Source organism: Phocoena sinus, chromosome 6, assembly GCF_008692025.1.
Source record: "Phocoena sinus isolate mPhoSin1 chromosome 6, mPhoSin1.pri, whole genome shotgun sequence".
Classification (NCBI taxonomy): domain Eukaryota; kingdom Metazoa; phylum Chordata; class Mammalia; order Artiodactyla; family Phocoenidae; genus Phocoena; species Phocoena sinus.
Genome location: NC_045768.1, coordinates 107,054,635 through 107,068,676, shown reverse-complemented (window position 1 = coordinate 107,068,676; position 14,042 = coordinate 107,054,635). Strand labels below are relative to the sequence as shown.

Below are 14,042 nucleotides of genomic sequence, written 5' to 3'. Positions count from 1 at the left end.
CATCCACAGCCAAATCCCAACTGGTACCGGACCCTGGAGACTGAAGGCCCCGGGTGTAGCTGATGCACAGGACACCCCATCACTAATCGGTGGGGACCTAAAACCCACCCGGAGGAGGGAGCCCAAGATAGGCAGCTGGGGTTCCGCCAGCGAGGCTTTCATGGCTGTACCTCTCTCTACCTGTCCGATTGGCCAGGTGTGCGATCGGGCACTGGAGGCATAGATTCACTCGGCCATGAGGTCAGGATGCGAGTGACCTACAGCTCTGAGGCCAGAACTATAACCCGTAGCTATGATTCCAATCACATCGTGAAATTCAGAGGTGGCTCCAAGAGGAAAATGATTTTTAAAACAATCAGGTTCGGGTGCCGATTTTGAAATGAAATGCTGTCCTCTTTTCGTTTTAGAGTGACAGGGTAATGGTCAAGGTAAATGGAATCTGATAGAGGCTTTTATTTTGACAGCTTAACTTGGGCCCAGGCCCTCTCACTATGGGGATGGCTGGGAGTAGAAAGGGTCATCCTCCGAATTTCAATCCAAACACTACAAAAGAAAAGAGAGCTCAGAGCAGTTCAAGGTGAAGGAAAAGGCAGCCCACTCTTCTTGACGGGCGCTGCTTTCGTCCTTCACACACTTCACACTTGAGGGAGAAACTAATGACATTGACCTCGGGGGGCCCCCCATTCCCCCGGCAATGTCCACAGCTGTGGCGGGCGGTCCCCGCGGGCCTCTGCCCGCCGCCCCGTGCTCTGTTAATGTGGCCAAGCCAGCAGCTGACTGAAAACAGTGGCAGTCTGGCACCAGGCACACGACCCCTGACACTGCGGGCCTTTTTTCTCCTCTCCGCTAGCAGCCAATGGGCGGGCTCTCTCCACCGGCTGCCATGGCAACGAGAAGACGGCTCCGCAGTGCCCAGAACAGATGTCACAGAAGCCAAGATGAATGTCGTGGGAGCGGGGAGCGTGTGGCAGGGGCCGAGGGGGATGTGGGGGGCGCATTTGGAGTTAAATGGTCCCACCAGAGGGAGTCAGGCATATTTTGAAGGAATTGCAAAGCGGTAACATCTCTTTTCTTTTTCTCCCTGTCCTTTAAGTTCCAAACACACATGCACACACATGTCCTTTCATCTCCGCTACTGAGGTGCTTGCGGCTCTCTGGCTTTCACGGCAATCGTGAAAGCTCTGATTTCTCGAAGCCTTAAATGAACATCGCCTCCATTGCAGACATGCAAGCGGGCGTTCTGCAGTCATTTAGGAACAGGATGGGAAGCTCTGTGGAGGGCAATCGGAGAAACTTAGAACCACACGGAGCTGAGACAAAATCCACGGGAATTTCACAGGAAGACAACAAACCCTGTTTCACTCCGGTTGCCCTTGAACTGTAAGGGCTCCTACTCCCCTCCCCCCCACCCCGCCCTGGTTATTTCTCTGATTGGACCACTCCTAAAGCCATTTTATATAGACTAAACCAGGGCAAGCCTTATAAGTCTACCTGCTTGAGCAACAAAGGCTCTTGCGTTGTCTCCAGGATAGATCCTACCCTAGCTGAAATACTGTATTTAAAATGTTTCCACTGCCTTCCGTTTACCTGCCTCTGAAATTAACAAGTAGAGCATGTGCACGCAGGCGCAGACCATAAACCTATATATATCAGTTGGTAAGATAAGAGCGATATTGGCGCTGGCAGGCGCTAGACACTGCAGACCTTTTCTCCCCGTTTGCAGCCAATGGGCAGGGACCTAATCTGGTCCCGGTTATCAGACCACATGAATCAGGGAGACAGGAGGGACCACGTATAGGCCCTGCCGTCATCCGATAGATGAAATGTACCGAATGTGTCAGAGGACGGGAAACGTCACTCAGAATGATTTTGCACTTAATTCCTGCCACAAGCACGTGTAGAGAGCCTGCTTTGTGCACAGAGCCACATGGGCTCACTCCACAGGGCAGGCCCCACCTACAATCTAGAGGGAGAAGAACACGGAACTCTTACAAGGGGCCAATGAAGGGTGGAATAAGTGTGTCAAGCAAAGCAGGATGCGAACACGGAGGAAGGCTCAGAGAAGTGTCCCTAGTGTGAGGAGATGAGGGCGCCTGCTCTGTGACAGATGCCTGACATGTACACCATACCTTATAATGCCATAGCACGCTAAGAAGGAGCCATTATGATCCTATTTAACAAATCAGGAACCCCAGGCTTAGAGAGGTGGCTGAGCTGCTGCTGCCCCCAGTCATCCCTCCACCTCCACGGGGGTTCTGCCCCACCAGCCAATGGCTCATCAACCCAGTGCCGTAATCACTGCAAAGAAGGCAGCTGTGTGTGGGCCCCATCTCCTGGGCATCACCTAAGCAGTAACGCCCAGGAAATCGTGGGCTTCAAACACTCACTGCATTGTTCCTAAAACATATTAAGGTATTCACACATAACTATTAACATTGAAAATGCTCATCTGGATACACCCGAAGTCACCTCAGGTACCACAAGTGGTACATATGTCACACATAGGGAGCCACTGCATTTTCCCACGCTGGCCTTGAAAGATGAGGAGGAGTGCGGCCCATGGAGAATTTGAACTCACTCAAATGTCACCCTACGTGGGTCAGGGTTATTTTGTGTGTATACCTCCCCTAAAATGAAAATGTCTCCTTGGCCCTCACAAGAATGCCTTCTTGTATCATTATTCTGGCCAGTAAGTGGAATCCTAGGGTGCTTGCAGTGCACTTGCATGAAAAGCAGTGACTGTGAATCAAAGACTGATGGCTCAGCAATGCCCTAGTCTGCATCGCTCCTGGACGCTGCCACCAAAGGCAGAACTCCACCCCAGGGACGCACTTCCCTGCCACTGCAGCAACAGACTACAACCACCAGAGGGCAGTAACACAAACCAGATTTTTCATTCGGACCCAAATGTTAATGCACACAGTTTAATAATATGTAAAGACCATTATTACAAGCTTTTTCTCTCCCCACCCCCATTAATGAACAAATGCCCAGGGGTAATGCAGATATTTCTAAATACAGTGCAAGAAAGGGCAATCTGTACTCATACAAGGGGAGTCTAGCACACAGTAATAAGTGGTAATGAAAATAATCACCCAGATGCAACTAAAAGATCTATCTGTCTGTATGGCTGCATACATAGAAATATAGATGCCTGCCTCCCAGAAAGGGGCATTATAAAAACCTTTATTTCACAAGTTCTTATTTAGAGTTCATAATAATACCTGTAATGACAACCACAAAGCTACAAGAGGGGTGTAAGAGGAATTTCATCCTTACTGCTGGGCACACAAAGGGGGATTTTTCTCTTTGACTAAAGTAGGTGAATGAATTATTCAGGACGTTTCCACGGACATTTAAAAATCATAATTCCATGCTTTAAACAATAGCACAAATTTTTAAAAAAAGAAGAAGAGGAAGAAGAGCTGGTTAATCCCCAAACCATCAAATATCAACTGACATTTAGCCACATCTACTCAGGGTGCTTTGATGCAAATAAATGATTTTTGGTGTTGGTAAAAGAGTCTTTTAGTGCTGTCGTTGGTTTTCACATCAGAGCACAGAGAACACAATAGATTGAGAAGGGATATTTCTAGAATGCAACCTACCCATTTCCCTGTAAACAAAGAAACAGGAATAATCCTGCCATTTTCTCTATTCATGACCGAAAGGAAGGTTCTCAGATCCTATATTTCCACAATGGTTTGAGATTTGAGGGCCCCTGGAAAAGCAGGATGAAGTCATTGCCAACAGCCTCGTCTCTGGAGTCACCTCATTAAACCGTGATATTCATAAAATGCTTGACAGATTACCGAGGACAGTGTGTGAGGAAAGCATATGGAATTCAGAGTCAGATGACTCTGTCTAAATGTATTACCTGGGTCATCTTGGAAACATGAATGAAGTCCATCTGAGCTTCGGTTTCTTCCTAAGGCAGGTAGGAGGACAGACCCTGAACTACTTCCCTGTGTGGGGTGAGGCTTACCACTCATATGATACGGGACAAAGCACTGGAAACTGTTAACATTTATAAAAATTTTTGTTGTTCTTATGTTCCCCACTTTATACACAGGAAAGTAGAGCTGTAAAGACTTGTGCAAGGTCAGGGTCAGTAAGGGCAGAGCAGGGCCCCAGGTACTCTCAACCACGGCTATGGTTCTCCCCACCCCTCCCTGGTATCTTAGTCAGCCCGGGCTGCCATAACAAAGTACCACAGATTGGGTTGCTTTATAAACAAAAGACAATTATTTCTCACAGTTCTGGAGGCAGGGAGGTGCCAGCAGGGTAGGTTTCATTGTGAGGACTCTTTTCATGACTTAAAGGTGGCCACCATCTCACTGTGTGCTCACGTGATCTCTTCTCTGTGTGCTCGTGCGGGGAGGGGGGGAGAGAGGGAGAGAGGGACAGAGAGAGAGGGAGGGAGGGAGGGAGTGGGTTCTGGTGTCTCTTCTTACAAGGACACTAATCCCACCATGGGGGCTCCACCCTCATAACCTCATCTAACCCTAAACACCTCCCAAAGGCCCCCGCTCCTAATGCCATCACACTGAGAGTTAGGGCTTCAACATATGAATTTTGGGAGGACACAGATATTCAGTCTGTAACAAGGGGTAACAGTGGGTTTCTTTATTCTGCTACATCTTTTTCGTTCGGGTCAACAAATATTTGCTGACAATCTGCTAGGTGCCAAGCACAGAACCAGGTCTTGGGGGAAACAAGGATGACCAGGAGCCCCCAAACAGCCCACTTAATGTCAGGATAGTTCCCAGAAAATGGTCTACAGGAAAGAGCATTTGTGACACATGGGCTTTTGTGACCATGTGTAGCAAGCACAGTTTATTACAATAAACTTCATGAGATCCTTCTTCAGATAGCTGTGTTTGAAACAACTATAATGAGAGTCTGGCAACTAATCAGTACACAATTAATATTTGATAAGGTAATTAATGTATTAATTTACTGAGGAAGATGGGGGGAAGGTAAGGAAGGAAGGACCAATTTTCAAATTTTCAGCCCACAGACGCTTACAAGGAAACACAAATGATCTGTACCTCCTGGTAGGGAATTATCAGGTCCAGTTATATTATGATGATTATAGCATAACTGGATATTTATTAATTATATTTAATTCCTCTCAATTGAGTTGGCATAATTAGAACTACTTTCATGATTGGAAGACTGAAGGGGCTCAGCTTCGATTAATGTATATTGGGTGGCTACTACAGGCTAGCTATAGTAGGTATATATATATTTTTTTCAGTCCATAACAAGAGGTATTTTACATATATAGAAAATATTATTTAATTCTTATAACAAGCCTATGAGGAAATTTTGCTATCCACACTCAGGTAATTTTAAAATGAAGACTGGAAGTCAGGGATCCACGGGTAGTAAGTCACTAGGAGAATACCAGAACACCCTCCCCAGCCATTCCAACATTATTTTGATTACTCACTCACACGCATAATTTTCTCCCCCAAATCTAGCTCTTAGGGCTTTTTTCCTGTTGCTATTTTTAGTATGCTACTTTGTTTTGGTAAGCAGGATGGGGATGAAGGTGGATCTTTTTTGAAGGTAGAGATGTTTGAAAGGGGGATAAGCTTATGAAAATTTGTACCTCCCTTCAAAACTAGATACAAACCCCAAGAAAGAGGAGAGCGAGCCCTGTCCTCTCTGGGATACTGAGCGTGTTCTGTGGATGGCCCTGGAGTCCAGAAGAAGCCAGATGGGCACCCACTGGGTGAGCAGCCCAGGAAAGAAGAGCTCCCAGTTTCAGCCCCCATTTGAGGCTGGACATGTGACAGTGGTAGGATGGAAAGCAGATCCGCAGACTGTAGTAGGCTGAATAATGGTGCCCCCTGGTGCCCTAATCCCTGGAACATGTGAACGTTACTTTATATGGCTGCGATTAAATTAAGGGTCTTGAGATGGGGAGATTATCTTGGATTATCCAGTGGGCCCTAAATGTAATCACATGGGTCCTTGTAAGAGAGAGGCAGAGGGAGATTAGACACATAGAAGGGAAGGAGGCAACGTGGCCACCTAGACAGAGACTGAAAGGATGTGGCGAATGCCATGGAATGTCGGCAGCCACTAATCAAAGTAAATAATCAAAGCTGAAGCAATTCTAAAAAATACTTGTTGTAATCCAATCATTGCATATATTTTTTAATCTTTCACTTGGGTACTTTTTTAAAAAAATGACACTATAGAGTACAGTGACAGATTGCTAGATAATTGAAATTTAAGATAAAATATGGCAAATAGAGACTACAGCTATGCTGAAGATATGGATGGATGGATGGATGGATGGATGGATAGGTGGGATGCTGAGAGACAGAGCCAGATGTTAGGGCACTGTTTTATATTTGACACATGGTGGGTAATTCAACATTCACCCAAAGAGGTTATCCAGAGGAAAGCTTGTGCTTACTGTTCACGAAGCTTTGAGGAGCGGGGAAGGAAGTGGGCCATGTGGCCAGAACAGCCTTCAGATTTATTAATTCTCTATCAAGTTTCAGGTAACGTAATCTATTGGTGATCAAAAGATTTAATTCCTAACTGAGGAACAGTCAAATTTTCAGGACATAAAAATCACAAGTGAACAACCCCCCTCCCTGCCACAGGTCACTATTCAACTTAGAGTATTAGAAAATGTCATCACAGGTTCACTTGAGAGGTAAACTGTCTACATCTCACGATCCAACAACAATTAATAATACAGCCAATTGTCTCCTCCAATTAATACCATAAGCAAAGAATTCCACCATGAAACTCTGAGGAAAAAATATGAAAATGCTGTTAACAAAAGACTACGAAGTCTTTGTCCAAAGGCAAGAAGACCCCACATTTTGTGCAAAGGCTGCAGCTCACCAGACATGTGAAGCAGCTGTCAGATTCTGCAAACAGAATCCCACCCTTTCAAGGTCAAGGAAGCCAGCGTGAAGTTGAAGTTTCGCTCTGATCCTCCTCTATAAGATTCTCCAGCCTCCTCTAATCTGAATGGAAATTAGCAAACTTCTTCAGCCTTTCTTCCTTTCCTAGGGTGGTTGGTGAGCCTGGTATCTACAACCCCGCCAACTCTGCAGAAAACCACAGTTTAGATGGAAAATCACTTTGGGTTTCTGGCTCATCAGCAGTACTGCACATCTAATTAGCTCAACGATTGGTCCCTGTGATAAAAATCAGCTAATTTTATGTTCAAATGGCTGTTCCGTGGTAAGTAATACTGTCACTCTCAACTTCACGTGGCATAAAGAAGTTGCTGAAGAAGCTGCTTACTAGGGGGTCACTGGGGGCAAACCAGTGAAGACTATTAAATTAGCAACTTCAGTCAATGTTATAGTTAGTACAGAGGGGTCCCGCCAGGGCTCAGATAAGATGAATTCCCAGGATGTGGTGACAGGGCCGGAAATGCCAACTCTTACCAGAGAAAACAATACATATCAAATGATGGAAAGCCATCTGCAGAACCTCCCCGAGGTTTAACCCGAATGTTTGTAATAAGGTAGATTACAGAGTCCTAGGCCCTCATCCAGTACTGTTAAGAATGACTCTCCCAGATTAAAGACCCCTGTTGCTTCAGGAATCTGTTCAAGGTTATCCTGGAGAGAAAACCCAGGAAGCCAACTCCAGGTGTCACCTCCCAACTTCTTCCTCTCCTTCACTCACCTGTGAAGGCAACGTGTGATATCTGAGACTCTTTCCCTACTTAGTCAGTGACCTAGTAAAAACCACGTTACTCTTTAAGGTAAATGTAAAAACACAGATCAACTTCTTTATGGTGTAAAAGCTAATCACACTGCCTCTCACCAGCACTGAGAATTGCTGATTTCTTTTTCTTCTTTTGGTGTGTATTTATCAATTATATCAATTGCATGGACAGTTAGAAATTGATACAAGCTTCAAAACTAGAAACAAGAAATACATGAATGCATACAATTTTACATAAAGATACAGAGAGACATATTCATACCTATATCTAAACATATCCATTATATCTATGTATGTATACTGATACATATAGTCAGAGATATAGAAATGGCTCCATTTGTATAAAGTACTTAAAACAGTAATTAGCATGTAGTAAGTACTCAGTACTGTTGCTGTTCTATTAACCTCAATGTCATTATTACATGTACATATAGATATATCAACTATATACATACATAACTGTATATTATGTAATTCTACGATTGTAGCAGGATGCCTGCTAAAATTAGACTCGTGTTTTTCATTCTCTGCTCTAACAGAGGAGCCAGAAAGTCACTAAATCATAGTAAATTATCCTGGAGACACTGTAGTCACTTGCTGGCGTGGACCGGGCAGGGGTGGGTGAAGGACCCTTTGTACATTGTTGCACCTCTCGTGCATCAGCTCAGATCCCCTCGGCCTCACCTTTCTCTCCTGCAGTTCCTGCTGCAGTGGCCAGCTCTGCATGGACTCTGCGTAGCCTCATGCAGTGTCTCACCTCACACCCATGCCATGTGCCTCTTGCTTCCTGCCCTGGGGACACAGTACCCTGAGCCCACAGGTGTGCAGCCCAGAAGTGCGGAGTGAACCCATGGGGGGTGGCATCCAACGGACAGATGCTTCCCTTCTTCCCCCGGAAGGACCCGTCATTTCATAAGGACCAGACACCCCTTCACCGAGAGCAGGGGCCAACTTACACTGGTTCTCCTTCCTCTTCTCTTCCACTCCCCTGCCCCTCACTCCTGCTCTGTGGCACCCAGTAAAGTCCTCACACATAAGCCTTTTTCACGGGCTCTCCTTTCTACAGGACCCAGACTAAGACAAAAATCACAGTGGTCACCTGTGTGCCAGTGCTCAACAAGGTAGGTGACACCATGAGACACCTTGTTCTTTGGTTCCTGAATAGGAAAATAGCTTGACCCCTCATGGCATAGATAGGAAAAGAGGGAAAAGGACAGTAGCTCTCACTGGTGGAGGAAGAGCATTTGACCCTCATGCTGTGCCTCTCCAGAGAGGAGAAGAGAGGAGAGAGCAGTTCCTGAGCTCTCGCAATGCGCCAGCCCGGGAGCAGAGGGCTTGTAACTGTGGGTCTGCCAGCCAGGGAGTCAGACTGACGCCCCGTCCCCTGCAACACACACACCGCCCCACCCCTTACACTGCTGTGCTGTCGAATCAGGCTGCCGCTGGCCTCATGTGGCTATGTAAATACACAATTAAATTAGTTAAAAGAAAATAAAACGTTCGGTACTTCAGTTGCATGAGCCACATTTCAAGTGCTCAACACCTCTATGTGGCTAGTGGCTCCTGCCGGATGCTGCAGGAGAGACCACCGGCATTGGGTAGAGAGCTGTACGGAGGCTCTGGTCTAGAGTCAAGACTCCATGGGTTTTAGTCAGTTTGCCAGGAGAGAAATACTGGACTTTCTACTCGCCTATCAGTGGAATCCAGGGCCAGTTTTTATTTATGTATAAAAGAGTCGTGACAGTATTTGTTCTCTGAGTTGGTGATAAAGCAGTTCTGTGTGATTATGTTAACAGCAATGGATATCTGGATGCTGGGGGCACAAGAAGGCCCCAATCTTTATTTTAAAAATAGATCCTACTTTTAAAAGTCAAGCAAAAAATATGTATATGTAGGAATGTATTTAATTCCCATATGCTTAAGTACAGAACACCCAAAAAGCACTAGGTTAGAACAACTGTCTAGAATATAAGATTAACATTCCCCAAATCTACAAAAATAATGGAGAAATTATTAAAACAAATAATATTTAATATCTAAATTTTACTTCATATGTGTATCTGTTATCTAAGACCAATGTGGGTTCCATTCAAAGCTGAGGATAAGAAACTATATTGGGGTAGAAACCAGAAAATTAGGTGTAAGTTAGCCTCTTCATCATCACATGGAAGGCACTGACCTTGAGAACTTAAAATTTTCATTGTGAACACCAGAATATCAACTCATTTTGAGATATTCTGCAGGGAGATTAATATCCTTCCAGAGTCTCTAAGTATTACTGTTTGTACCTTAAGAGATTGTAAATCATTATATTAGGAAATCAATATATAGCATTAATCATATGTAACTTTTAGTATTACTTACTAACACAGCCTTTATAATTAAATATAAAGAGATTAAATAAAATAGAACTAACTTTTCAGGTTTTGCATGGGGCCAATTCTCAGAGGAGCCTGCCACAGCACCTTGTCTGGTGTAGGCACTTCCCTACCAATCTCTCCAATGCTGGTGTTCCTCAGGTCCTAAGCCTCCTCTTCTCATCACTTATCACTTTTCTAAGCGATTGTATCAGCAACTAAGGCTTCATTTACCAAATATAAATTGATAATCCCAACAGTAATAAGGGCTACCATTTGTTGAGCACTTACTATGTGCTACGCCCTGTGCTTTACAAGCATTAACCCAGTTAATAGTCACAATAACCCTCCCTGCAAGGTGGGAACAGCCCATGTCTCCTCCTGATAGCCACGTGGATGCACGCAACAGGGGTACCTTAAACACCACCCTTCCAAACTTAACTCACCCTCCCCACAAATCTGCCTCTGCTCCTCCATACCTTCACACAAAATATCACTAGCCAGAAACCTAAGTCACCCTGGATTCCTCCCCCTCATCTAGTCTCCACTTCCAATCCAGGCCCAGGTTCTATTAGTTCTCCTTCCTAAATATCCCTTCATTCCATTCATACTTCCACCATCCTAGACAAAGCTCCCATCACTTCTGGCCTACAGTCCTGTGACAGAGGTCTCTCATCCTTATGTGTCCACCTGAGGTAAATATGATACATGGCTTTCTGAGTGTCAGGCATCTGATAAAAACTTATGCAGCTGACATACCAGTTGAGGTAATTCAAGGCCGGAGGTCACAAGCTGAAGTGAAGCATACGTGCCCAGGTGAGCCTACCATTATCAGAAAAGTCATCATGGGGGAGGGGTGGTGGTGGGATGAATTGGGAGATTGGGATTGACATATATACACTAATATGTATAAAAGTGATAACTAATAAGAACCTGCTGCATAAAAAATAAATAAAATACAAAAAAAAAGAGAAAGAAAAGTCATCACATACATGCACCCCCATGTTCACAGCAGCACTATCTACAATAGCCAAGACCTGGAAACAACCTAAATGTCCATTGACACAGGAGTGGATAAAGAAGGTGTGGTGCATATATACAATGGAATACTCCTCAGCCATAAAAAAAGAACGAAATAATGCCACTTGCAGCTGCATGGATGGACTTAGAGATTACCATACTAAGCAAAGTAAGTCAGAAAGAGAAAGACAAATACCATATGATATCAGTTATATGTGGAATCTCAAATATAACACAAATGAATTTATCTATGAAATAGATACAGACTCACAGTCATAGAGAACAGGCTTGTGGTTGCCAAGGGAGATGGGGGGTGGGGGAAGGACGGATTGGGAGTTTGGGACTAGCAGATGCAAACTATTATATATAGACTGGATAAACAACAAGGTCCTATTACACAGCACAGGGAACTGTATTCAATATCCTGTGATAAACTATAATGGAAACATTTTTTTAATTAAAAAAAGAAAAGTCATTATAAAAAGAGATCTGAGAAAGGATAATTTATACTTAAAAGCTTTTTAGAATGGAAATATAAACAGGCTCAAATGAGTTCAAAACGTTTATTTTCTTGTAGCTTCTGCAGCACAGTGCAGCTGGGTGCCTCTGGCTTGAGGTCCAATGTGAGGCTGCAGACAAATTATCAAACTGGGGCTGCAGTCTCAACTGAAGGCTTGACTGGGGTTGAGGGGCTTCCAAGCTCATGCATGTGGCTCTTGGAGGCCTTGGTCCCTTTGCCATGTGTGCCTTTATAAAGGGATGCCCCACAACATGGCAGCTGGCTTCCCCCAGGGCAAGTGATCCAAGAGGCAGTGAGACAGAAAGGGCCCCCAGGATGGAGGCCACAATCTTGTAATGAACTCATCTCAAAGGTAACATCCCATTGCTTCTGTCATTCATTCGGAGGGAGTCATTAAATCCAGCCCACACTCAGGGATAGGAGATTCCACGTGGGCAGCAACCACTGAGGGCCATCCTCGAGGCTGCCTACTATTATCATCCAAGCAGACTTCACAGCCTTGGAGGGAGGGAGGGGACGTGCTAAGGAATAAATGGGGTCCTATCAGCATCTCCGTTAGCCCCGTCTGCTTTTCGGAGTTGAACTGACTGTGAGTGGCATGTCCTGCTCCTTTTTCTCAATAGGTGTACTCTTGTCCCTGCCCCCTCCTCACTGCCACCTCTGCCACCACAGGGACAGGTGGAGAACCCACACATTCCTGAGAATGGCTGCGTAGCAGACTTTTTACATAATTCTAAAATAGATCAGCATTACTGTAGCTCCTGGCTCTACTCTTAAATGTGGATCCAACTCTCTAGAAAATATAAAGATAATTAAAATTTAAACACTATCACAAAGTTCTAAAATTTAAAGCAACTCAAGTTATTTTGAAAAGAACTAAATCTCTATCAGAGGAGATTTTAAAAATATAATACAAGTTAATGGTGAAAAATAATTATTTCATGATGTAACATCTATATTTCTGAGAAGTATTTTTATTATAATTCAATCTACTGTTACAAGCAAGAGAGAGAGCACTATGGGTTGAATTCTGTGCCCCCAAGAAGATGTTGGAATTCCAACTACCAGGAACTCAGAATGTGAACTTATCTGGAGATAGGGTCTTTTTTTTTTTTTTAACATCTTTATTGGAGTATAATTGCTCTACAATGGTGTGTTAGTTTCTGCTGTATAACAAAGTGAATCAGCTATACATATACATATATCCCCATATCTCCTCCCTCTTGCGTCTCCCTCCCTCCCAGAGATAGGGTCTTTAACAGAGATAATCAAGTTAAACATGGGCATTAGGTAAGGCCCTAATCTAATATGACCAGAGTTATCATAAAGGTGTTCATTTGGACACAGAAACAGGCACACATAGAGGGCAGATGATGTGAAGACACAGGGAGAAGACGGCCGTCTACAAGCCCAGGAGAGAGGCCTGGAGCAGATCCTGCCCTCACAGCCTCCAAAGGATCCAGCCCTGCCAACACCGTGATTTTAAACTCCCAGCCTCCTGAACTGTGAGACAATAGATTTCTGTTGTTTAAGCCTCCACGCCCCGCCGCCCCGGTCTGTAGTACTTTGTTGTGGCAGCCCGAATAGATTAAGACAGGCAGAGAAAAAAAAAGAGAGACTCAGAGAGAGAGAGAGAGATTATATGTTAAGCTGTATATTCATCTGGAGGACTTGACTTTAAAGAGAAATGGCATAAGGGCCTATTCTTCTATGGAGCAGAAAGGCTCAATTCCAACAGGCTGACAGAAATTTCCGAAACATGTGAAAACAGAACACAGTGCCAAGTGCCAAGAACCAGACTCTGCCTCCACAGGTGGGGTCCGGGAGGGAGAGGGGACCCTACCTTCTGGTAGGCCTCTTTGGACCTCAGGGATGCCTCCATGTGCTCAGCAGAGGTCGGGTAGATGGCAGAGCGGTACTGAGAGCCGTGGTCGTTGCCTTGGCGCAAGCCTGGGAAAGCAGAAAGCAGAGGATTACTGGGGTGGCCTGGGCAACGAGGCCAGTGCCACACATTCTCCATGACTCATGTCCTGCTAAGTGCCTGTTTTAACTGCATCCTGACACCACTCTCCTTAAACAAGCATGCAACGTATCTGTTTTGCTTTGCCTACTTTAATTGTAACAAATATCTTTGAACTTAAGGTAAATTTATCACAGGCTTTGCATCGCAGTAGATGCTCTGCAAATACGCAGTTTTCTATGCAGATATTTAAGTCATAACCATGTATCGCTTGCAAAGCACTGTGATACACACTGTTTCCTTGGATCCTAATGAGACATTCTGTGTGGCAGGTGTTACCGTCCCTCGACTGGCAGATAAGGAAATGGAATAATATAAGTGGAAGTGCCTGGCCTAGTGCTTTGCACACAGGAGTTGCCTAATAAATGACAAAGTGACTGATGCTCAGAGAGTTTAAAGAGTTTGCCTAAGG

At 44.6% G+C, this 14,042-nt stretch overlaps 1 protein-coding gene across 2 annotated transcripts in view; it reads right to left on the bottom strand.

The window, feature by feature from the left end:
* Positions 1–14,042, bottom strand: part of MSRA (methionine sulfoxide reductase A) — a 376,781-nt gene that overhangs the window by 84,188 nt on the left and 278,551 nt on the right. For both annotated transcript variants that reach the window (XM_032636338.1, XM_032636339.1), the window contains one exon: positions 13,454–13,560. In XM_032636338.1, the coding sequence (XP_032492229.1) occupies positions 13,454–13,560 (107 nt within the window). The remainder of the gene's footprint in view (positions 1–13,453; positions 13,561–14,042) is intronic.